The 24,030-nt window shown below is 42.4% G+C and overlaps 1 protein-coding gene across 1 annotated transcript in view; it reads left to right on the top strand.

The window, feature by feature from the left end:
• LOC137323418 (transient receptor potential cation channel subfamily M member 2-like) overlaps window positions 1-23,348 on the top strand; it is a 199,687-nt gene extending 176,339 nt beyond the window's left edge. The window contains exons 14-15 of the mRNA XM_067986895.1: window positions 18,359-18,460; window positions 22,833-23,348. Of these exons, the coding sequence (XP_067842996.1) occupies window positions 18,359-18,460; window positions 22,833-23,012 (282 nt within the window). The 3' untranslated portion in view covers window positions 23,013-23,348. The remainder of the gene's footprint in view (window positions 1-18,358; window positions 18,461-22,832) is intronic.
• The last annotated feature ends 682 nt before the right edge of the window (window positions 23,349-24,030 follow it).

Below are 24,030 nucleotides of genomic sequence, written 5' to 3'. Positions count from 1 at the left end.
TCAGGTATTAGGTGTGTGTGTGTTTCTGGTATTCGGTGTGTGTGTGTTTCTGGTATGAGGTGTGTGTGTGTTTCAGGTATTAGGTGTGTGTGTGTTTCAGGTATTAGGTGTGTGTGTGTTTCTGGTATTCGGTGTGTGTGTGTTTCTGGTATTAGGTGTGTGTGTGTTTCTGGTATTGGATGTGTGTGTGTTTCTGGTATTAGGTGTGTGTGTGTTTCTGGTATTCGGTGTGTGTGTGTTTCTGGTATTCGGTGTGTGTGTGTTTCAGGTATTAGGTGTGTGTGTGTTTCTGGTATTTGGTGTGTGTGTGTTTCTGGTATTCGTTGTGTGTGTGTTTCTGGTATTAGGTGTGTGTGTGTTTCTGGTATTCGGTGTGTGTGTGTTTCTGGTATTAGGTGTGTGTGTGTTTCTGGTATTCGGTGTGTGTGTGTTTCTGGTATTAGGTGTGTGTGTGTTTCTGGTATGAGGTGTGTGTGTGTTTCTGGTATTAGATGTGTGTGTGTTTCTGGTATTAGGTGTGTGTGTGTTTCTGGTATTAGGTGTGTGTGTGTTTCTGGTATTCGGTGTGTGTGTGTTTCTGGTATTCGGTGTGTGTGTGTTTCTGGTATTCGGTGTGTGTGTGTTTCTGGTATTAGGTGTGTGTGTGTTTCTGGTATTCGGTGTGTGTGTGTTTCTGGTATTAGGTGTGTGTGTGTTTCTGGTATTAGGTGTGTGTGTGTTTCTGGTATTAGGTGTGTGTGTGTTTCTGGTATTAGGTGTGTGTGTGTTTCTGGTATTCGGTGTGTGTGTGTTTCTGGTATTCGGTGTGAGTGTGTTTCTGGTATTAGGTGTGTGTGTGTTTCTGGTATTTGGTGTGTGTGTGTTTCTGGTATTCGGTGTGTGTGTGTTTCTGGTATTCGGTGTGTGTGTGTTTCTGGTATTCGGTGTGAGTGTGTTTCTGGTATTAGGTGTGTGTGTGTTTCTGGTATTCGGTGTGTGTGTGTTTCTGGTATTAGGTGTGTGTGTGTTTCAGGTATTAGGTGTGTGCGTGTGTTTCTGGTATTAGGTGTGTGTGTGTTTCAATTATTAGATGTGTGTGTGTTTCTGGTATTAGGTGTGTGTGTGTTTCTGGTATTAGGTGTGAGTGTGTTTCTGGTATTCGGTGTGTGTGTGTTTCTGGTATTCGGTGTGTGTGTGTTTCTGGTATTCGGTGTGTGTGTGTTTCTGGTATTAGGTGTGTGTGTGTTTCTGGTATTCGGTGTGTGTGTGTTTCTGGTATTGGGTGTGTGTGTGTTTCTGGTATTAGGTGTGTGTGTGTTTCTGGTATTAGGTGTGTGTGTGTTTCTGGTATTCGGTGTGTGTGTGTTTCTGGTATTAGGTGTGTGTGTGTTTCTGGTATTAGGTGTGTGTGTGTTTCTGGTATTCGGTGTGTGTGTGTTTCTGGTATTAGGTGTGTGTGTGTTTCTGGTATTCGGTGTGTGTGTGTTTCTGGTATTAGATGTGTGTGTGTTTCTGGTATTAGGTGTGTGTGTGTTTCTGGTATTCGGTGTGTGTGTGTTTCTGGTATTCGGTGTGTGTGTGTTTCTGGTATTCGGTGTGTGTGTGTTTCTGGTATTAGGTGTGTGTGTGTTTCTGGTATTAGGTGTGTGTGTGTTTCTGGTATTAGGTGTGTGTGTGTTTCTGGTATTAGATGTGTGTGTGTTTCTGGTATTCGGTGTGTGTGTGTTTCTGGTATTCGGTGTGTGTGTGTTTCTGGTATTAGGTGTGTCTGTGTTTCTGGTATTAGGTGTGTCTGTGTTTCTGGTATTAGGTGTGTGTGTGTTTCTGGTATTAGGTGTGTGTGTGTTTCTGGTATTAGGTGTGTGTGTGTTTCTGGTATTAGGTGTGTGTGTGTTTCTGGTATTAGGTGTGTGTGTGTTTCTGGTATTCGGTGTGTGTGTGTTTCTGGTATTAGGTGTGTGTGTGTTTCTGGTATTCGGTGTGTGTGTGTTTCTGGTATTAGATGTGTGTGTGTTTCTGGTATTAGATGTGTGTGTGTTTCTGGTATTCGGAGTGTGTGTGTTTCTGGTATTAGGTGTGTGTGTGTTTCTGGTATTCGGTGTGTGTGTGTTTCTGGTATTCGGTGTGTGTGTGTTTCTGGTATTCGGTGTGTGTGTGTTTCTGGTATTAGGTGTGTGTGTGTTTCTGGTATTAGGTGTGTCTGTGTTTCTGGTATTAGGTGTGTCTCTGTTTCTGGTATTAGGTGTGTGTGTGTTTCTGGTATTAGGTGTGTCTGTGTTTCTGGTATTAGGTGTGTGTGTGTTTCTGGTATTAGGTGTGTGTGTGTTTCTGGTATTAGGTGTGTTTGTGTTTCTGGTATTAGGTGTGTGTGTGTTTCTGGTATTAGGTGTGTGTGTGTTTCTGGTATTCGGTGTGTGTGTGTTTCTGGTATTCGGTGTGTGTGTGTTTCTGGTATTAGGTGTGTGTGTGTTTCTGGTATTAGGTGTGTGTGTGTTTCTGGTATTAGGTGTGAGTGTGTTTCAGGTATTAGGTGTGTGTGTGTTTCTGGTATTCGGTGTGTGTGTGTTTCTGGTATTAGGTGTGTGTGTGTTTCTGGTATTAGGTGTGTGTGTGTTTCTGGTATTAGGTGTGTGTGTGTTTCTGGTATTAGGTGTGTGTGTTTCTGGTATTCGGTGTGTGTGTGTTTCTGGTATTCGGTGTGTGTGTGTTTCTGGTATTTGGTGTGTGTGTGTTTCTGGTATTAGGTGTGTGTGTGTTTCTGGTATTAGATGTGTGTGTGTTTCAGGTATTAGGTGTGTGTGTGTTTCTGGTATTTGGTGTGTGTGTGTTTCTGGTATTAGGTGTGTGTGTGTTTCAGGTATTAGGTGTGTGTGTGTTTCTGGTATTAGGTGTGTGTGTGTTTCAGGTATTCGGTGTGTGTGTGTTTCTGGTATTAGGTGTGTGTGTGTTTCTGGTATGAGGTGTGTCTGTGTTTCTGGTATTAGGTGTGTGTGTGTTTCTGGTATTAGGTGTGTGTGTGTTTCTGGTATTAGGTGTGTCTGTGTTTCTGGTATTAGGTGTGTGTGTGTTTCTGGTATTCGGTGTGTGTGTGTTTCTGGTATTCGGTGTGTGTGTGTTTCAGGTATTAGGTGTGTGTGTGTTTCTGGTATTAGGTGTGAGTGTGTTTCTGGTATTCGGTGTGTGTGTGTTTCTGGTATTAGGTGGGTGTGTGTTTCTGGTATTAGGTGTGTGTGTGTTTCTGGTATTCGGTGTGTGTGTGTTTCTGGTATTAGGTGTGTGTGTGTTTCTGGTATTCGGTGTGTGTGTGTTTCTGGTATTAGGTGTGTGTGTGTTTCTGGTATTGGATGTGTGTGTGTTTCTGGTATTAGGTGTGTGTGTGTTTCTGGTATTAGGTGTGTGTGTGTGTGTTTCAGGTATTCGGTGTGTGTGTGTTTCTGGTATTAGATGTGTGTGTGTTTCAGGTATTAGGTGTGTGTGTGTTTCTGGTATTAGGTGTGTGTGTGTTTCTGGTATTCGGTGTGTGTGTGTTTCTGGTATTAGGTGTGTGTGTGTTTCAGGTATTAGATGTGTGTGTGTTTCTGGTATTAGGTGTGTGTGTGTTTCTGGTATTAGGTGTGAGTGTGTTTCTGGTATTAGGTGTGTGTGTGTTTCTGGTATTCGGTGTGTGTGTGTTTCTGGTATTAGGTGTGTGTGTGTTTCTGGTATTGGATGTGTGTGTGTTTCTGGTATTAGGTGTGTGTGTGTTTCTGGTATTAGGTGTGTGTGTGTTTCTGGTATTAGGTGTGTGTGTGTTTCAGGTATTCGGTGTGTGTGTGTTTCTGGTATTAGATGTGTGTGTGTTTCAGGTATTAGGTGTGTGTGTGTTTCTGGTATTCGGTGTGTGTGTGTTTCTGGTATTCGGTGTGTGTGTGTTTCAGGTATTAGGTGTGTGTGTGTTTCTGGTATTTGGAGTGTGTGTGTTTCTGGTATTCGTTGTGTGTGTATTTCTGGTATTAGGTGTGTGTGTGTTTCTGGTATTCGGTGTGTGTGTGTTTCTGGTATTAGGTGTGTGTGTGTTTCTGGTATTCGGTGTGTGTGTGTTTCTGGTATTAGGTGTGTGTGTGTTTCTGGTATGAGGTGTGTGTGTGTTTCTGGTATTAGGTGTGTGTGTGTTTCTGGTATTAGATGTGTGTGTGTTTCTGGTATTAGGTGTGTGTGTGTTTCTGGTATTAGGTGTGTGTGTGTTTCTGGTATTCGGTGTGTGTGTGTTTCTGGTATTAGGTGTGTGTGTGTTTCTGGTATTAGATGTGTGTGTGTTTCTGGTATTAGGTGTGTGTGTGTTTCTGGTATTAGGTGTGTGTGTGTTTCTGGTATTCGGTGTGTGTGTGTTTCTGGTATTCGGTGTGTGTGTGTTTCTGGTATTCGGTGTGTGTGTGTTTCTGGTATTAGGTGTGTGTGTGTTTCTGGTATTCGGTGTGTGTGTGTTTCTGGTATTAGGTGTGTGTGTGTTTCTGGTATTAGGTGTGTGTGTGTTTCTGGTATTAGGTGTGTGTGTGTTTCTGGTATTCGGTGTGTGTGTGTTTCTGGTATTCGGTGTGAGTGTGTTTCTGGTATTAGGTGTGTGTGTGTTTCTGGTATTTGGTGTGTGTGTGTTTCTGGTATTCGGTGTGTGTGTTTTTCTGGTATTCGGTGTGTGTGTGTTTCTGGTATTCGGTGTGAGTGTGTTTCTGGTATTAGGTGTGTGTGTGTTTCTGGTATTCGGTGTGTGTGTGTTTCTGGTATTAGGTGTGTGTGTGTTTCAGGTATTAGGTGTGTGCGTGTGTTTCTGGTATTAGGTGTGTGTGTGTTTCAATTATTAGATGTGTGTGTGTTTCTGGTATTAGGTGTGTGTGTGTTTCTGGTATTAGGTGTGAGTGTGTTTCTGGTATTCGGTGTGTGTGTGTTTCTGGTATTCGGTGTGTGTGTGTTTCTGGTATTCGGTGTGTGTGTGTTTCTGGTATTAGGTGTGTGTGTGTTTCTGGTATTAGGTGTGTGTGTGTTTCTGGTATTAGGTGTGTGTGTGTTTCTGGTATTAGGTGTGAGTGTGTTTCTGGTATTAGGTGTGTGTGTGTTTCTGGTATTCGGTGTGTGTGTGTTTCTGGTATTCGGTGTGTGTGTGTTTCTGGTATTCGGTGTGTGTGTGTTTCTGGTATTTGGTGTGTGTGTGTTTCTGGTATTCGGTGTCTGTGTGTTTCTGGTATTAGGTGTGTGTGTGTTTCTGGTATTCGGTGTGTGTGTGTTTCTGGTATTAGGTGTGTGTGTGTTTCTGGTATTAGGTGTGTGTGTGTTTCTGGTATTAGGTGTGTGTGTGTTTCTGGTATTTGGTGTGAGTGTGTTTCTGGTATTCGGTGTGTGTGTGTTTCAGGTATTCGGTGTGTGTGTGTTTCTGGTATTAGGTGTGTGTGTGTTTCTGGTATTCGGTGTGTGTGTGTTTCAGGTATTCGGTGTGTGTGTGTTTCTGGTATTAGGTGTGTGTGTGTGTTTCTGGTATTAGGTGTGTGTGTGTTTCTGGTATTCGGTGTGTGTGTGTTTCTGGTATTCGGTGTGTGTGTGTTTCTGGTATTCGGTGTGTGTGTGTTTCTGGTATTAGGTGTGTGTGTGTTTCTGGTATTCGGTGTGTGTGTGTTTCTGGTATTAGGTGTGTGTGTGTTTCTGGTATTCGGTGTGTGTGTGTTTCAGGTATTCGGTGTGTGTGTGTTTCTGGTATTAGGTGTGTGTGTGTGTTTCTGGTATTAGGTGTGTGTGTGTTTCTGGTATTCGGTGTGTGTGTGTTTCTGGTATTCGGTGTGTGTGTGTTTCTGGTATTCGGTGTGTGTGTGTTTCTGGTATTAGGTGTGTGTGTGTTTCTGGTATTCGATGTGTGTGTGTTTCAGGTATTAGGTGTGTGCGTGTGTTTCTGGTATTAGGTGTGTGTGTGTTTCAGGTATTAGGTGTGTGTGTGTTTCTGGTATTAGGTGTGTGTGTGTTTCTGGTATTAGGTGTGTGCGTGTGTTTCTGGTATTAGGTGTGTGTGTGTTTCAGGTATGAGGTGTTTGTGTGTTTCTGGTATTCGGTGTGTGTGTTTCTGGTATTAGGTGTGTGTGTGTTTCAGGTATTAGGTGTGAGTGTGTTTCTGGTATTAGGTGTGTGTGTGTTTCAGGTATTAGGTGTGTGTGTGTTTCAGGTATTAGGTGTGTGTGTGTTTCTGGTATTAGGTGTGTGTGTGTTTCTGGTATTAGGTGTGTGTGTGTTTCTGGTATTAGGTGTGTGTGTGTTTCTGGTATTAGATGTGTGTGTGTTTCAGGTATTAGATGTGTGTGTGTTTCTGGTATTAGGTGTGTGTGTGTTTCAGGTATTCGGTGTGTGTGTGTTTCTGGTATTAGATGTGTGTGTGTTTCAGGTATTCGGTGTGTGTGTGTTTCTGGTATTAGGTGTGTGTGTGTTTCAGGTATTCGGTGTGTGTGTGTTTCTGGTATTAGATGTGTGTGTGTTTCAGGTATTCGGTGTGTGTGTGTTTCTGGTATTAGATGTGTGTGTGTTTCTGGTATTCGGTGTGTGTGTGTTTCTGGTATTAGATGTGTGTGTGTTTCTGGTATTAGGTGTGTGTGTGTTTCTGGTATTAGGTGTGTGTGTGTTTCAGGTATTAGGTGTGTGTGTGTTTCTGGTATTAGGTGTGTGTGTGTTTCTGGTATTAGGTGTGTGTGTGTTTCTGGTATTAGATGTGTGTGTGTTTCTGGTATTAGGTGTGTGTGTGTTTCTGGTATTAGGTGTGTGTGTGTTTCTGGTATTAGGTGTGTGTGTGTTTCTGGTATTAGGTGTGTGTGTGTTTCTGGTATTAGGTGTGTGTGTGTTTCTGGTATTAGATGTGTGTGTGTTTCTGGTATTAGGTGTGTGTGTGTTTCTGGTATTAGGTGTGAGTGTGTTTCAGGTATTAGATGTGTGTGTGTTTCTGGTATTAGGTGTGTGTGTGTTTCTGGTATTAGGTGTGAGTGTGTTTCAGGTATTAGATGTGTGTGTGTTTCTGGTATTAGGTGTGTGTGTGTTTCAGGTATTAGATGTGTGTGTGTTTCTGGTATTAGGTGTGTGTGTGTTTCAGGTATTCGGTGTGTGTGTGTTTCTGGTATTAGATGTGTGTGTGTTTCAGGTATTCGGTGTGTGTGTGTTTCTGGTATTAGATGTGTGTGTGTTTCTGGTATTAGGTGTGTGTGTGTTTCTGGTATTAGGTGTGTGTGTGTTTCAGGTGTTAGATGTGTGTGTGTTTCTGGTATTAGATGTGTGTGTGTTTCAGGTATTCGGTGTGTGTGTGTTTCTGGTATAAGGTGTGTGTGTGTTTCTGGTATTCGGTGTGTGTGTTTCTGGTATTAGGTGTGTGTGTGTTTCAGGTATTAGGTGTGTGTGTGTTTCAGGTATTAGGTGTGAGTGTGTTTCTGGTATTAGGTGTGTGTGTGTTTCTGGTATTAGGTGTGTGTGTGTTTCTGGTATTAGGTGTGTGTGTGTTTCTGGTATTAGGTGTGTGTGTGTTTCTGGTATTAGGTGTGTGTGTGTTTCTGGTATTAGGTGTGTGTGTGTTTCAGGTATTAGGTGTGAGTGTGTTTCTGGTATTAGGTGTGTGTGTGTTTCTGGTATTAGGTGTGTGTGTGTTTCTGGTATTAGGTGTGTGTGTGTTTCTGGTATTAGGTGTGTGTGTGTTTCTGGTATTAGATGTGTGTGTGTTTCAGGTATTAGGTGTGTGTGTGTTTCTGGTATTAGGTGTGTGTGTGTTTCTGGTATTAGGTGTGTGTGTGTTTCTGGTATTCGGTGTGTGTGTGTTTCAGGTATTAGGTGTGTGTGTGTTTCTGGTATTAGGTGTGTGTGTGTTTCTGGTATTAGGTGTGTGTGTGTTTCTGGTATTCGGTGTGTGTGTTTCTGGTATTAGGTGTGTGTGTGTTTCAGGTATTAGGTGTGAGTGTGTTTCTGGTATCAGGTGTGTGTGTGTTTCTGGTATTAGGTGTGTGTGTGTTTCTGGTATTAGGTGTGTGTGTGTTTCTGGTATTCGGTGTGTGTGTGTTTCTGGTATTAGGTGTGTGTGTGTTTCTGGTATTAGGTGTGTGTGTGTTTCTGGTATTAGATGTGTGTGTGTTTCTGGTATCAGGTGTGTGTGTGTTTCTGGTATTCGGTGTGTGTGTGTTTCTGGTATTCGGTGTGTGTGTGTTTCTGGTATTCGGTGTGTGTGTGTTTCTGGTATTAGGTGTGTGTGTGTTTCTGGTATTCGGTGTGTGTGTGTTTCTGGTATTAGGTGTGTGTGTGTTTCTGGTATTAGGTGTGTGTGTGTTTCTGGTATTAGGTGTGTGTGTGTTTCTGGTATTCGGTGTGTGTGTGTTTCTGGTATTAGGTGTGTGTGTGTTTCTGGTATTAGGTGTGTGTGTGTTTCTGGTATGAGGTGTGTGTGTGTTTCTGGTATTAGGTGTGTGTGTGTTTCTGGTATTAGGTGTGTGTGTGTTTCTGGTATTCGGTGTGTGTGTGTTTCTGGTATTGGGTGTGTGTGTGTTTCTGGTATTAGGTGTGTGTGTGTTTCTGGTATTCGGTGTGTGTGTGTTTCTGGTATTAGGTGTGTGTGTGTTTCTGGTATTAGGTGTGTGTGTGTTTCTGGTATTCGGTGTGTGTGTGTTTCTGGTATTAGGTGTGTGTGTGTTTCTGGTATTCGGTGTGTGTGTGTTTCTGGTATTAGGTGTGTGTGTGTTTCTGGTATTAGGTGTGTGTGTGTTTCTGGTATTCGGTGTGTGTGTGTTTCAGGTATTCGGTGTGTGTGTGTTTCTGGTATTAGGTGTGTGTGTGTGTTTCTGGTATTAGGTGTGTGTGTGTTTCTGGTATTCGGTGTGTGTGTGTTTCTGGTATTCGGTGTGTGTGTGTTTCTGGTATTCGGTGTGTGTGTGTTTCTGGTATTAGGTGTGTCTGTGTTTCTGGTATTAGGTGTGTCTGTGTTTCCGGTATTAGGTGTGTGTGTGTTTCTGGTATTAGGTGTGTGTGTGTTTCTGGTATTAGGTGTGTGTGTGTTTCTGGTATTAGGTGTGTGTGTGTTTCTGGTATTAGGTGTGTGTGTGTTTCTGGTATTCGGTGTGTGTGTGTTTCTGGTATTAGGTGTGTGTGTGTTTCTGGTATTAGGTGTGTGTGTGTTTCTGGTATTAGGTGTGTGTGTGTTTCTGGTATTAGGTGTGTGTGTGTTTCTGGTATTAGGTGTGTGTGTGTTTCTGGTATTCGGTGTGTGTGTGTTTCTGGTATTAGGTGTGTGTGTGTTTCTGGTATTAGGTGTGTGTGTGTTTCTGGTATTCGGTGTGTGTGTGTTTCTGGTATTAGGTGTTTGTGTGTTTCTGGTATTCGGTGTGTGTGTGTTTCTGGTATTAGGTGTGTGTGTGTTTCTGGTATTAGGTGTGTCTGTGTTTCTGGTATTAGGTGTGTCTGTGTTTCTGGTATTCGGTGTGTGTGTGTTTCTGGTATTAGGTGTGTGTGTGTTTCTGGTATTAGGTGGGTGTGTGTTTCTGGTATTAGGTGTGTGTGTGTTTCTGGTATTAGGTGTGTGTGTGTTTCAGGTATTCGGTGTGTGTGTGTTTCTGGTATTCAGTGTGTGTGTGTTTCAGGTATTCAGTGTGTGTGTGTTTCAGGTATTAGGTGTGTGTGTGTTTCTGGTATTCGGTGTGTGTGTGTTTCTGGTATTAGGTGTGTGTGTGTTTCTGGTATTGGATGTGTGTGTGTTTCTGGTATTAGGTGTGTGTGTGTTTCTGGTATTAGGTGTGTGTGTGTTTCTGGTATTAGGTGTGTGTGTGTTTCAGGTATTCGGTGTGTGTGTGTTTCTGGTATTAGATGTGTGTGTGTTTCAGGTATTAGGTGTGTGTGTGTTTCTGGTATTCGGTGTGTGTGTGTTTCAGGTATTAGGTGTGTGTGTGTTTCAGGTATTAGGTGTGTGTGTGTTTCTGGTATTCGGTGTGTGTGTGTTTCAGGTATTAGGTGTGTGTGTGTTTCTGGTATTTGGTGTGTGTGTGTTTCTGGTATTCGTTGTGTGTGTATTTCTGGTATTAGGTGTGTGTGTGTTTCTGGTATTCGGTGTGTGTGTGTTTCTGGTATTAGGTGTGTGTGTGTTTCTGGTATTCGGTGTGTGTGTGTTTCTGGTATTAGGTGTGTGTGTGTTTCTGGTATGAGGTGTGTGTGTGTTTCTGGTATTAGATGTGTGTGTGTTTCTGGTATTAGGTGTGTGTGTGTTTCTGGTATTCGGTGTGTGTGTGTTTCTGGTATTCGGTGTGTGTGTGTTTCTGGTATTCGGTGTGTGTGTGTTTCTGGTATTAGGTGTGTGTGTGTTTCTGGTATTCGGTGCGTGTGTGTTTCTGGTATTAGGTGTGTGTGTGTTTCTGGTATTAGGTGTGTGTGTGTTTCTGGTATTAGGTGTGTGTGTGTTTCTGGTATTCGGTGTGTGTGTGTTTCTGGTATTCGGTGTGAGTGTGTTTCTGGTATTAGGTGTGTGTGTGTTTCTGGTATTTGGTGTGTGTGTGTTTCTGGTATTCGGTGTGTGTGTGTTTCTGGTATTCGGTGTGTGTGTGTTTCTGGTATTCGGTGTGAGTGTGTTTCTGGTATTAGGTGTGTGTGTGTTTCTGGTATTCGGTGTGTGTGTGTTTCTGGTATTAGGTGTGTGTGTGTTTCAGGTATTAGGTGTGTGCGTGTGTTTCTGGTATTAGGTGTGTGTGTGTTTCAATTATTAGATGTGTGTGTGTTTCTGGTATTAGGTGTGTGTGTGTTTCTGGTATTAGGTGTGAGTGTGTTTCTGGTATTCGGTGTGTGTGTGTTTCTGGTATTCGGTGTGTGTGTGTTTCTGGTATTCGGTGTGTGTGTGTTTCTGGTATTAGGTGTGTCTGTGTTTCTGGTATTAGGTGTGTGTGTGTTTCTGGTATTAGGTGTGTGTGTGTTTCTGGTATTAGGTGTGTGTGTGTTTCTGGTATTAGGTGTGTGTGTGTTTCTGGTATTAGGTGTGTGTGTGTTTCTGGTATTCGGTGTGTGTGTGTTTCTGGTATTAGGTGTGTGTGTGTTTCTGGTATTAGGTGTGTGTGTGTTTCTGGTATTAGGTGTGTGTGTGTTTCTGGTATTCGGTGTGTCTGTGTTTCTGGTATTAGGTGTGTCTGTGTTTCTGGTATTAGGTGTGTCTGTGTTTCTGGTATTAGGTGTGTCTGTGTTTCTGGTATTAGGTGTGTCTGTGTTTCTGGTATTAGGTGTGTGTGTGTTTCTGGTATTAGGTGTGTCTGTGTTTCTGGTATTAGGTGTGTGTGTGTTTCTGGTATTAGGTGTGTGTGTGTTTCTGGTATTAGGTGTGTTTGTGTTTCTGGTATTAGGTGTGTGTGTGTTTCTGGTATTAGGTGTGTGTGTGTTTCTGGTATTCGGTGTGTGTGTGTTTCTGATATTCGGTTTGTATGTGTTTCTGGTATTAGGTGTGTGTGTGTTTCTGGTATTAGGTGTGTCTGTGTTTCTGGTATTAGGTGTGTGTGTGTTTCTGGTATTAGGTGTGTGTGTGTTTCTGTTATTAGGTGTGTGTGTGTTTCTGGTATTAGGTGTGTGTGTGTTTCTGGTATTAGGTGTGAGTGTGTTTCAGGTATTAGGTGTGTGTGTGTTTCTGGTATTCGGTGTGTGTGTGTTTCTGGTATTTGGTGTGTGTGTGTTTCTGGTATTAGGTGTGTGTGTGTTTCTGGTATTAGATGTGTGTGTGTTTCAGGTATTAGGTGTGTGTGTGTTTCTGGTATTAGGTGTGTGTGTGTTTCTGGTATTAGGTGTGTGTGTGTTTCAGGTATTAGGTGTGTGTGTGTTTCTGGTATTAGGTGTGTCTGTGTTTCTGGTATTAGGTGTGTGTGTGTTTCTGGTATTAGGTGTGTGTGTGTTTCTGGTATTAGGTGTGTGTGTGTTTCTGGTATTAGATGTGTGTGTGTTTCTGGTATTCGGTGTGTGTGTGTTTCAGGTATTAGGTGTGTGTGTGTTTCAGGTATTAGGTGTGTGTGTGTTTCTGGTATTCGGTGTGTGTGTGTTTCTGGTATTAGGTGTGTGTGTGTTTCTGGTATTAGGTGTGTGTGTGTTTCTGGTATTAGGTGTGAGTGTGTTTCTGGTATTAGGTGTGTGTGTGTTTCTGGTATTAGATGTGTGTGTGTTTCTGGTATTAGGTGTGTGTGTGTTTCTGGTATTAGGTGTGTGTGTGTTTCTGGTATTCGGTGTGTGTGTGTTTCTGGTATTCGGTGTGTGTGTGTTTCTGGTATTCGGTGTGTGTGTGTTTCTGGTATTAGGTGTGTCTGTGTTTCTGGTATTAGGTGTGTGTGTGTTTCTGGTATTAGGTGTGTGTGTGTTTCTGGTATTAGGTGTGTGTGTGTTTCTGGTATTAGGTGTGTGTGTGTTTCTGGTATTAGGTGTGTGTGTGTTTCTGGTATTCGGTGTGTGTGTGTTTCAGGTATTAGGTGTGTGTGTGTTTCTGGTATTAGGTGTGTGTGTGTTTCAGGTATTAGGTGTGTGTGTGTTTCTGGTATTCGGTGTGTGTGTGTTTCTGGTATTCGGTGTGTGTGTGTTTCTGGTATTCGGTGTGAGTGTGTTTCTGGTATTCGGTGTGTGTGTGTTTCTGGTATTCGGTGTGTGTGTGTTTCTGGTATTAGGTGTGAGTGTGTTTCTGGTATTAGGTGTGTGTGTGTTTCTGGTATTAGGTGTGAGTGTGTTTCTGGTATTCGGTGTGTGTGTGTTTCTGGTATTCGGTGTGTGTGTGTTTCAGGTATTAGGTGTGTGTGTGTTTCTGGTATTAGGTGTGTGTGTGTTTCAGGTATTCAGTGTGTGTGTGTTTCTGGTATTCGGTGTGTGTGTGTTTCTGGTATTAGGTGTGTGTGTGTTTCTGGTATTAGGTGTGTGTGTGTTTCAGGTATTAGGTGTGTGTGTGTTTCTGGTATTAGATGTGTGTGTGTTTCAGGTATTAGGTGTGTGTGTGTTTCTGGTATTAGGTGTGTGTGTGTTTCTGGTATTAGGTGTGTGTGTGTTTCAGGTATTCGGTGTGTGTGTGTTTCTGGTATTAGGTGTGTGTGTGTTTCTGGTATTAGGTGTGTGTGTGTTTCTGGTATTCGGTGTGTGTGTGTTTCTGGTATTCGGTGTGTGTGTGTTTCTGGTATTAGGTGTGTGTGTGTTTCAGGTATTAGGTGTGTGTGTGTTTCTGGTATTAGGTGTGTGTGTGTTTCAGGTATTAGGTGTGTGTGTGTTTCTGGTATTAGGTGTGTGTGTGTTTCAGGTATTAGGTGTGTGTGTGTTTCTGGTATTAGGTGTGTGTGTGTTTCTGGTATTAGGTGTGTGTGTGTTTCTGGTATTCGGTGTGTGTGTGTTTCTGGTATTAGGTGTGTGTGTGTTTCAGGTATTAGGTGTGTGTGTGTTTCTGGTATTAGGTGTGTGTGTGTTTCAGGTATTAGGTGTGTGTGTGTTTCTGGTATTAGGTGTGTGTGTGTTTCAGGTATTAGGTGTGTGTGTGTTTCTGGTATTCGGTGTGTGTGTGTTTCTGGTATTCGGTGTGTGTGTGTTTCTGGTATTAGGTGGGTGTGTGTTTCTGGTATTAGGTGTGTGTGTGTTTCTGGTATTCGGTGTGTGTGTGTTTCTGGTATTAGGTGTGTGTGTGTTTCTGGTATTAGATGTGTGTGTGTTTCTGGTATTAGGTGTGTGTGTGTTTCTGGTATTCGGTGTGTGTGTGTTTCTGGTATTCGGTGTGTGTGTGTTTCTGGTATTCGGTGGGTGTGTGTTTCTGGTATTAGGTGTGTCTGTGTTTCTGGTATTAGGTGTGTGTGTGTTTCTGGTATTAGGTGTGTGTGTGTTTCTGGTATTAGGAGTGTGTGTGTTTCTGGTATTCGGTGTGTGTGTGTTTCTGGTATTAGATGTGTGTGTGTTTCTGGTATTAGGTGTGTGTGTGTTTCTGGTATTCGGTGTGTGTGTGTTTCTGGTATTCGGTGTGTGTGTGTTTCTGGTATTCGGTGGGTGTGTGTTTCTGGTATTAGGTGTGTCTGTGTTTCTGGTATTAGGTGTGTGTGTGTTTCTGGTATTAGGTGTGTGTGTGTTTCTGGTATTAGGTGTGTGTGTGTTTCTGGTATTAGGTGTGTGTGTGTTTCTGGTATTCGGTGTGTGTGTGTTTCAGGTATTAGGTGTGTGTGTGTTTCTGGTATTAGGTGTGTGTGTGTTTCTGGTATTCGGTGTGTGTGTGTTTCTGGTATTCGGTGTGAGTGTGTTTCTGGTATTCGGTGTGTGTGTGTTTCTGGTATTCGGTGTGTGTGTGTTTCTGGTATTAGGTGTGAGTGTGTTTCTGGTATTAGGTGTGTGTGTGTTTCTGGTATTAGGTGTGAGTGTGTTTCTGGTATTCGGTGTGTGTGTGTTTCTGGTATTCGGTGTGTGTGTGTTTCAGGTATTAGGTGTGTGTGTGTTTCTGGTATTAGGTGTGTGTGTGTTTCAGGTATTCAGTGTGTGTGTGTTTCTGGTATTAGCTGTGTGTGTGTTTCTGGTATTAGGTGTGTGTGTGTTTCAGGTATTAGGTGTGTGTGTGTTTCTGGTATTAGATGTGTGTGTGTTTCAGGTATTAGGTGTGTGTGTGTTTCTGGTATTAGGTGTGTGTGTGTTTCTGGTATTGGATGTGTGTGTGTTTCTGGTATTAGGTGTGTGTGTGTTTCTGGTATTAGGTGTGTGTGTGTTTCTGGTATTAGGTGTGTGTGTGTTTCAGGTATTCGGTGTGTGTGTGTTTCTGGTATTAGATGTGTGTGTGTTTCAGGTATTAGGAGTGTGTGTGTTTCTGGTATTCGGTGTGTGTGTGTTTCTGGTATTAGATGTGTGTGTGTTTCTGGTATTAGGTGTGTGTGTGTTTCTGGTATTCGGTGTGTGTGTGTTTCTGGTATTCGGTGTGTGTGTGTTTCTGGTATTCGGTGGGTGTGTGTTTCTGGTATTAGGTGTGTCTGTGTTTCTGGTATTAGGTGTGTGTGTGTTTCTGGTATTAGGTGTGTGTGTGTTTCTGGTATTAGGTGTGTGTGTGTTTCTGGTATTAGGTGTGTGTGTGTTTCTGGTATTCGGTGTGTGTGTGTTTCAGGTATTAGGTGTGTGTGTGTTTCTGGTATTAGGTGTGTGTGTGTTTCTGGTATTCGGTGTGTGTGTGTTTCTGGTATTCGGTGTGAGTGTGTTTCTGGTATTCGGTGTGTGTGTGTTTCTGGTATTCGGTGTGTGTGTGTTTCTGGTATTAGGTGTGAGTGTGTTTCTGGTATTAGGTGTGTGTGTGTTTCTGGTATTAGGTGTGAGTGTGTTTCTGGTATTCGGTGTGTGTGTGTTTCTGGTATTCGGTGTGTGTGTGTTTCAGGTATTAGGTGTGTGTGTGTTTCTGGTATTAGGTGTGTGTGTGTTTCAGGTATTCAGTGTGTGTGTGTTTCTGGTATTAGCTGTGTGTGTGTTTCTGGTATTAGGTGTGTGTGTGTTTCAGGTATTAGGTGTGTGTGTGTTTCTGGTATTAGATGTGTGTGTGTTTCAGGTATTAGGTGTGTGTGTGTTTCTGGTATTAGGTGTGTGTGTGTTTCTGGTATTAGGTGTGTGTGTGTTTCTGGTATTAGGTGTGTGTGTGTTTCTGGTATTAGGTGTGTGTGTGTTTCTGGTATTAGGTGTGTGTGTGTTTCAGGTATTAGGTGTGTGTGTGTTTCTGGTATTAGGTGTGTGTGTGTTTCAGGTATTAGGTGTGTGTGTGTTTCTGGTATTAGGTGTGTGTGTGTTTCAGGTATTAGGTGTGTGTGTGTTTCTGGTATTCGGTGTGTGTGTGTTTCTGGTATTCGGTGTGTGTGTGTTTCTGGTATTAGGTGGGTGTGTGTTTCTGGTATTAGGTGTGTGTGTGTTTCTGGTATTCGGTGTGTGTGTGTTTCTGGTATTAGGTGTGTGTGTGTTTCTGGTATTCGGTGTGTGTGTGTTTCTGGTATTAGGTGTGTGTGTGTTTCTGGTATTGGATGTGTGTGTGTTTCTGGTATTAGGTGTGTGTGTGTTTCTGGTATTAGGTGTGTGTGTGTTTCTGGTATTAGGTGTGTGTGTGTTTCAGGTATTCGGTGTGTGTGTGTTTCTGGTATTAGATGTGTGTGTGTTTCTGGTATTAGGAGTGTGTGTGTTTCTGGTATTCGGTGTGTGTGTGTTTCTGGTATTCGGTGTGTGTGTGTTTCTGGTATTCGGTGTGTGTGTGTTTCAGGTATTCGGTGTGTGTGTGTTTCTGGTATTAGGTGTGTGTGTGTTTCTGGTATTAGATGTGTGTGTGTTTCTGGTATTAGGTGTGTGTGTGTTTCAGGTATTAGGTGTGTGTGTCTTTCTGGTATTCGGTGTGTGTGTGTTTCTGGTATTAGATGTGTGTGTGTTTCAGGTATTAGGTGTGTGTGTGTTTCTGGTATTCGGTGTGTGTGTGTTTCTGGTATTCGGTGTGTGTGTGTTTCTGGTATTAGGTGTGTGTGTGTTTCTGGTATTCGGTGTGTGTGTGTTTCTGGTATTAGGTGTGTGTGTGTTTCTGGTATTAGGTGTGTGTGTGTTTCTGGTATTAGGTGTGTGTGTGTTTCTGGTATTCGGTGTGTGTGTGTTTCTGGTATTTGGTGTGTGTGTGTTTCTGGTATTAGGTGTGTGTGTGTTTCTGGTATTAGGTGTGTGTGTGTTTCTGGTATTCGGTGTGTGTGTGTTTCTGGTATTAGGTGTGTGTGTGTTTCTGGTATTCGGTGTGTGTGTGTTTCTGGTATTAGGTGTGTGTGTGTTTCTGGTATTAGGTGTGTGTGTGTTTCTGGTATTAGGTGTGTGTGTGTTTCTGGTATTAGGTGTGTGTGTGTTTCTGGTATTAGGTGTGTGTGTGTTTCTGGTATTCGGTGTGTGTGTGTTTCTGGTATTCGGTGTGTGTGTGTTTCTGGTATTCGGTGTGTGTGTGTTTCTGGTATTAGGTGTGTGTGTGTTTCTGGTATTAGGTGTGTGTGTGTTTCTGGTATTAGGTGTGTGTGTGTTTCTGGTATTCGGTGTGTGTGTGTTTCTGGTATTCGGTGTGTGTGTGTTTCTGGTATTCGGTGTGAGTGTGTTTCTGGTATTAGGTGTGTGTGTGTTTCTGGTATTCGGTGTGTGTGTGTTTCTGGTATTAGGTGTGTGTGTGTTTCAGGTATTAGGTGTGTGCGTGTGTTTCTGGTATTAGGTGTGTGTGTGTTTCAATTATTAGATGTGTGTGTGTTTCTGGTATTAGGTGTGTGTGTGTTTCTGGTATTAGGTGTGTGTGTGTTTCTGGTATTAGGTGTGAGTGTGTTTCTGGTATTCGGTGTGTGTGTGTTTCTGGTATTCGGTGTGTGTGTGTTTCTGGTATTCGGTGTGTGTGTGTTTCTGGTATTCGGTGTGTGTGTGTTTCTGGTATTAGGTGTGTGTGTGTTTCTGGTATTAGGTGTGTGTGTGTTTCTGGTATTAGGTGTGTGTGTGTTTCAGGTATTCGGTGTGTGTGTGTTTCTGGTATTAGGTGTGTGTGTGTTTCTGGTATTAGGTGTGTGTGTGTTTCTGGTATTCGGTGTGTGTGTGTGTTTCAGGTATTAGGTGTGTGTGTTTCTGGTATTAGGTGTGTGTGTGTTTCTGGTATTCGGTGTGTGTGTGTTTCTGGTATTCGGTGTGTGTGTGTTTCAGGTATTCGGTGTGTGTGTGTTTCTGGTATTAGGTGTGTGTGTGTTTCTGGTATTAGGTGTGTGTGTGTTTCTGGTATTAGATGTGTGTGTGTTTCTGGTATTAGGTGTGTGTGTGTTTCTGGTATTAGGTGTGTGTGTGTTTCTGGTATTAGGTGTGTGTGTGTTTCTGGTATTAGGTGTGTGTGTGTTTCTGGTATTAGGTGTGTGTGTGTTTCAGGTATTAGGTGTGTGTGTGTTTCTGGTATTAGGTGTGTGTGTGTTTCTGGTATTAGGTGTGACTGTGTTTCTGGTATTAGGTGTGAGTGTGTTTCTGGTATTAGATGTGTGTGTGTTTCTGGTATTAGGTGTGTGTGTGTTTCTGGTATTCGGTGTGTGTGTGTTTCTGGTATTCGGTGTGTGTGTGTTTCTGGTATTCGGTGTGTGTGTGTTTCTGGTATTCGGTGTGTGTGTGTTTCTGGTATTAGGTGTGTGTGTGTTTCTGGTATTAGGTGTGTGTGTGTTTCTGGTATTAGATGTGTGTGTGTTTCTGGTATTAGGTGTGTGTGTGTTTCTGGTATTCGGTGTGTGTGTGTTTCTGGTATTCGGTGTGTGTGTGTTTCTGGTATTCGGTGTGTGTGTGTTTCTGGTATTCGGTGTGTGTGTGTTTCTGGTATTAGGTGTGTGTGTGTTTCTGGTATTAGGTGTGTGTGTGTTTCTGGTATTAGATGTGTGTGTGTGTGTTTCAGATTTACAGTGGGTATGTGGATGACCCGAGGAACACGGATGATGCATGGATCGAAACTCAGGTCCTCAATTTCCACCTGGAGGATGAGAATCCACTGATAAATGTGAGTTTGTTCATACTGCAGAAATTATTTTCACCATCAGTTCTAAAAAAACACCTTGTTGCTCACCTCATTCTTACTGTGTCAGAGTCAGATTTTAGGTGCCTGGAGTCATTGCTTGGAGGCAGTTTTGTACGACCCTGCGCACTGGGATTTGCTGCACGAATCATTGTCAATTATTGTACTGAGCGATACAGAGCAATAAGATCACAGATTCCAACCCCATTCTTCACTGAACTAGTTGGTCTGAGCCAGGGCAGCAGTCACGCAACTACAATTGGCATCTTTGCCTGTGGTTTGCGGGGAGGAGGAAGAAATTTCCCAGAGATTCAACTCCAGGCCACGATCCAGTTGGCCCTGCTCGATGTGTGCAGATGTGTTGGGTGAGGACCGAATTGGTCTTGGCCATGATGTCTCAACAGTGGAATAGTCTATGAAGGTTCAGTGCCTGGGCAAACACATGGGAATGCCTGGTTGGGTGGGCTGCTGGCCCCAGCCTGAGTCAGTGCCATCAGGGACAGAGGGGAGTGGATTAAAACTGTCTGTCACACCTGTAAGGAGGTAAACCTCCAGAGATTTGAAACTGATTAGTAAAAAAACATCGAATAATAATCAAGGGAGATTTCAACTACCCACGAATAGGGAAAGGGGAAAGGGGAATGGAGTTTTTACCGTGTGTACAGGACTCCTTTCTTACCCAGTATGTGAGCAGCCCAACAAGAGACAAGTCACTGCTGGATCTAGTAATGAGAAATGAACCAGAACAGAGAAGAGTCGGGGAACATCTAGGCAATAGTGATCATAACATAATAAGGTTTAAAATAATGATTGAGAAAGACATAAGTAAGACAAAGAAAAAAGTAATAGATTGCAAAAAAGCAAATTTTAAAGGATGAGAATGGAATTAGGGAAAGTAAACAGGAAAAAATGTTGACAACTGATAGAACAGCAGTGGGAAATATTTAAAACGGTGTCCAATCGTGTTCAGGAGAAATATATTCCTCTAAAAAACAAGAACAAATGAGCCAATAATGAATCACCGTGGATGAATAAAGAGATAAGGGTAAAATTAAAACTAAAGACAAAGGTCACACTCTAAATACAGAGTCAATAAAGGAGAGGATGAGAAAAGGGAACAGGAAGAGGATAGGAAAGAAGTCAAAAAAATAATTAGGAAAGCAAAGAGAAACAATAAAATTAAATTATTAAGGAATATAAAAGAAATAGTAAAGTGTTCCACAGACACATAAATAAAAGATAAATCAGGATAGTGATAGGGCCAATAAGGGATACACAAGATAAACTCACAGGGAATGACAGTGAAATGGGAGAAATATTGTAGTTACTTTGCCTCAGTATTTACCAGAGAGACTAACGAGGTGGGCAGGAGATTAGAAGAAAAGAACAAAAAAGGTAAAAAGACATTTAAGATAGAAAGGGGGGAGATAATGAATAAACTAATCAAACTTAGAGAGGATAAAACCCCAGGTCCGGATCGATTGCATCCTCGAATATTAAAAGAAGTTTGGGAAGAGATAGCAGAGGCACTATTACATATATATAAACATTCATTGGAAAAGGGAATGGTGCCAGAGGACTGGCGGATAGTTAATGTGATTCATGTATTTAAAAAGGGAGATGGAATAAATCCAAGGAACTATGGACCAATTAGCTTAATGTCAGTGATGGGAAAGATAATGGAATCTTTACTCAAAGATACAATAGAAAAACATCTCGAAAATGAAAATATAATAAAGAATAGTCAACACGGATTTCAGAAGGGAAGGTCATGCTTGACCGACCTAAGAACATCAGAAATAGGAGCAGGAGTCGACCATCCAGCCCCTCGAGCCTGCTCCGCCATTCAATCAGATCATGGCTGATCTTCAACCTCAACTCCACTTTCCTGCACTATTCCCTCTTGATGCCTTTAATATCTAGAAATCCATCGATCTCTGTTTTGAATGTACTCAATGACTGAGCCTCCACAGCCCTCTGGGGAGAGAATTCCAAAGATTCACCACCCCCTGAGTGAAGAAATTTCTCCTCATCTCAGTCCTAAATGGCCGACCCCTTATTCTGAGACACTGACCCCTGGTTCTAGGCTTCCCAGTCAGGGGAAACATCCTCCCTACATCTACCCTGTCGAGCCCTGTAAAAAATTTTGTAAGTTTCAATGAGATCACCTCTCATTCTTCTAAACTCTAGAGAATACAGGCCTAGTCTACTCAATCTCTCCTCATAGACAATCCCGCCATCCCAGGAATCAGTCTGGTGAACCTTCATTGCACTCCCTCTATGGCAAGTAGGTAAAGAGACCAAAATTGTACACAATACTCCAGGTGTTGTCTCACTAAGGTCCTATATAACTGCAATAAGGCATCTTTACTCCTGTACTCAAATCCTCTTGAAATTAAGGCGAACATACCATTTGCCTTCCTAATTGCTTGCTGCACCTGCATGTTTGCTTTCAGTGACTCATGTACAAGGACACCCAGGTCCCTTTGAACATCAACATTTCCCAATCTCTCACCATTTAAAAAATACTCTGCATTTCTGTTCTGCCATGTTCTTGCCCACTCACTTAGCCTGTCTATATCCCCTTGAAGCCTCTTTGCATCCTCCTCACAACTCACATTCCCACCCAGTTTTGTGTCATCAGTAAACTTGGAAATATTACATTTGGTTCCCTCATCCAAATCATTGATATATATTGTGAATAGCTGGGGCCCAAGCACTGATCCCTGCGGTACCCCACTAGTCACAGTCTGCCAACCTGAAAAAGACCCATTTATTCCTGCTCTCTGTTTTCTGTCTGTTAACCAATTCTCAATCCATGTCAGTATATTACCCCCAATCCCATGTGTTCTAACTTTGTTCACCAACCTCCTGTGTGGGACCTTATTGAAAGCCTTCTGAAAATCCAAATACACCACATCCACTGGTTCCTCCTTATATATTCTACTAGTTACATCCTCAAAGATCTCCAATAGGTTTGTCAAACATGATTTCCCTTTCATAAATCTGTGTTGACTCTACCAAATCCTATTATTATTTCCAGCCTTATTGAATTCTTTGAAGAAGTAACAGAAAGAGTAAACCAGGGTAAAGCAGTAGATGTGATATATTTGGATTTTCAAAAGACCTTCGCTAAGTTGCCACATTGTAGACTCATGACTGAGGTCAGGGCATGAGGAGTCAGGGGACAGGTAGCAGAATGGACGGCAGATTTTCTACAAAACAGAAATCAGAGAATAGGGGTTAAGGGCAGTTACTGATACTGGCAAAATGTGGAAAGTGGTGGGACCGTTGTTCATAATTTACATCAACGATTTGGATTCAGGAATCAGAAGTACAATTTCAAAATTTGCATATGACACCAATTCGGGGGGTATAGTTAATACAAAGGAAGAATGCGTCAAATGGGACTAACTGGATTGCTCTCACAAAGAGCTGGCATGTCATCATTGGACCAAATGGCCGCCTCCTGTGCTGTAATGATTCTATGATTCTAATGTAAGAAACATTAATAAACTTGCAGAATGGGTGTGTAATTGGCAAATGAATTTCAATATAGATAAGTGTGAGGTGGTACATTTTAGTAGGAAGAATAAGGAGGCCACGTATTGCATGGATAATAAAAGTCTAAATGGGGTAGAGGAACAAAGAGATCTCGGGGTACAGACACACAAATCACTAAAAGTAGCAAATCAAGCACTGGGGTTCATTTCTAGAGGGATAGAATCGAAAAGCAGGGAAGTTATGTGAAACTTTTATGGAACCTTGGTTAGACCACACTTGGAGTATTGCGCATAATTCTGGTCTCCATATTATAAAAAGGATATAGAGGCATTGGAGAAGGTGCACAAAAGATTCCCAAGGATGATACCAGAACTGAGAGGATAAACTTATCAGGAAAGATTCAACAGGCTGGGGGTCTTTTCTCTAGAAAAGAGAAGACTGAGGGGTGACCTGTTAGAGATCTTTAGATAATGAAAGGGTTTGATAGGGTAGACATGGAGAAGATGTTTCCACTTGTGGGGGAGACCAGAACTAGAGGTCATAAATATAAAATAGTTACTAATAAATCCAATAGGGAATTCAGGAGAAACTTCTTTACCCAGAGAGTGGTGAGAATGTGGAACTTGCTACCATAAGGAGTAGTTGAGGTGAATAGCTTAGATGGATTTAAGAGGAAGCTAAATAAACACGAGGGAGAAAGGAATAGAAGGGTATGTTGATAGGGTGAGATGAAGTAGGGAGGGAGGAGGCTCGTGTGGAGCATAAAATAGTCCAGTTGGGCCGAATGGCCTGTTTCTGTGCTGTAAACTCGATGTAACTCGATCTTCCCATGACTCTTTCCTTTTCTTCTCAGACAATCACAAGTAGAGGCCCAGCTGGGATGAGCAGCCGGATGAAGCTTCCTTTGCTGATGGAGGGCACAGTGCAGCAGGCTTCAGTGCAGTGGCAGGTTGTTAAGCAGGGTGTGCCAGTGTGTGTGCTGTACAAGGACTACCTGCAGAGAGTGGCCGAGATCCAGGGTGCCTATTTCTGATTTGATGCACTTCACGGGCAGATCAGTATTGAAGTAACAGTAACAATCGCAACCAACCCGGAACACCTGCGTCTGCAAATAGGCCATGGGAATATGGAAAAGGAACCCAAAGCTGTGGATTGGGGACCTGCTTTTATTACAATGATGCTGTAATAAAGATGTGCCTGACGTAATGGGCCCTCTCATGCTTGTTTTCTGTGCTCCAATCCTGATTACCTGATATAATGAGACCAGCACAGAATAATCATTAACCCCTGTGCTTCCTGCTTCTTCACAGGTCTTAAAGGGCGATGTAATCTATTGCATTGTTGCACAATAAAGAGAGATATCTGTGTACTGATCAGTGTTGTCATCGTATTATACTTCAAAACTCTTCAACAGCCAGTAAGTCGATGAATTAATGGTGGGAAACATGGAGATGGCAAAAATGCTGAACAAATATTTTGTTTCAGTCTTTACGGTAGAGCACACTAAGAATATCCCAACACTGGACAAACAGGGGACTCTAGGGGGGGAGGAGCTAAATACGATTAAAGGAATTGGTATTCAGTAAATTAATGGGACTCAAGGCGGATAAATCCCCTGGACCTAATGGCTTACATCCTAGGGTCTTGAGGGAAGTGGCAGTGGGGATTGTGGATGCTTTGGTAATAATTTTCCAAAATTCTCTGGACTTGGCAAAGGTCCTGGCAGATTGGAAAACTGCTAATGTAACACCCTTATTTAAAAAGGGTAGTAGGCAGAAGGCTGGAAATTATAGACCAGTTAGCCTAACATCTGTGGTGGGTAAAATTTTGGAGTCTATTATTAAGGAGACAGTAGCAGAACATTTGGACAAACATAATTTAATAGGACAAAATCAGCATGGCTTTACAAAGGGGAAGTCATGTCTGACAAATTTGCTTGAGTTCTTTGAGGATATAACGTACAGAGTGGATAAAGGGGAACCAGTGGACGTAGTGTATTTAGACTTCCAGAAGGCATTCGACAAGGTGCCACATAAAAGATTATTGCTCAA

Source organism: Heptranchias perlo, chromosome 7 (assembly GCF_035084215.1).
Source record: "Heptranchias perlo isolate sHepPer1 chromosome 7, sHepPer1.hap1, whole genome shotgun sequence".
In the NCBI taxonomy this organism is placed as follows: domain Eukaryota; kingdom Metazoa; phylum Chordata; class Chondrichthyes; order Hexanchiformes; family Hexanchidae; genus Heptranchias; species Heptranchias perlo.
The sequence above is the reverse complement of the archived record's forward strand: the minus strand, read 5'-3'. Positions and strand labels throughout refer to the sequence as shown.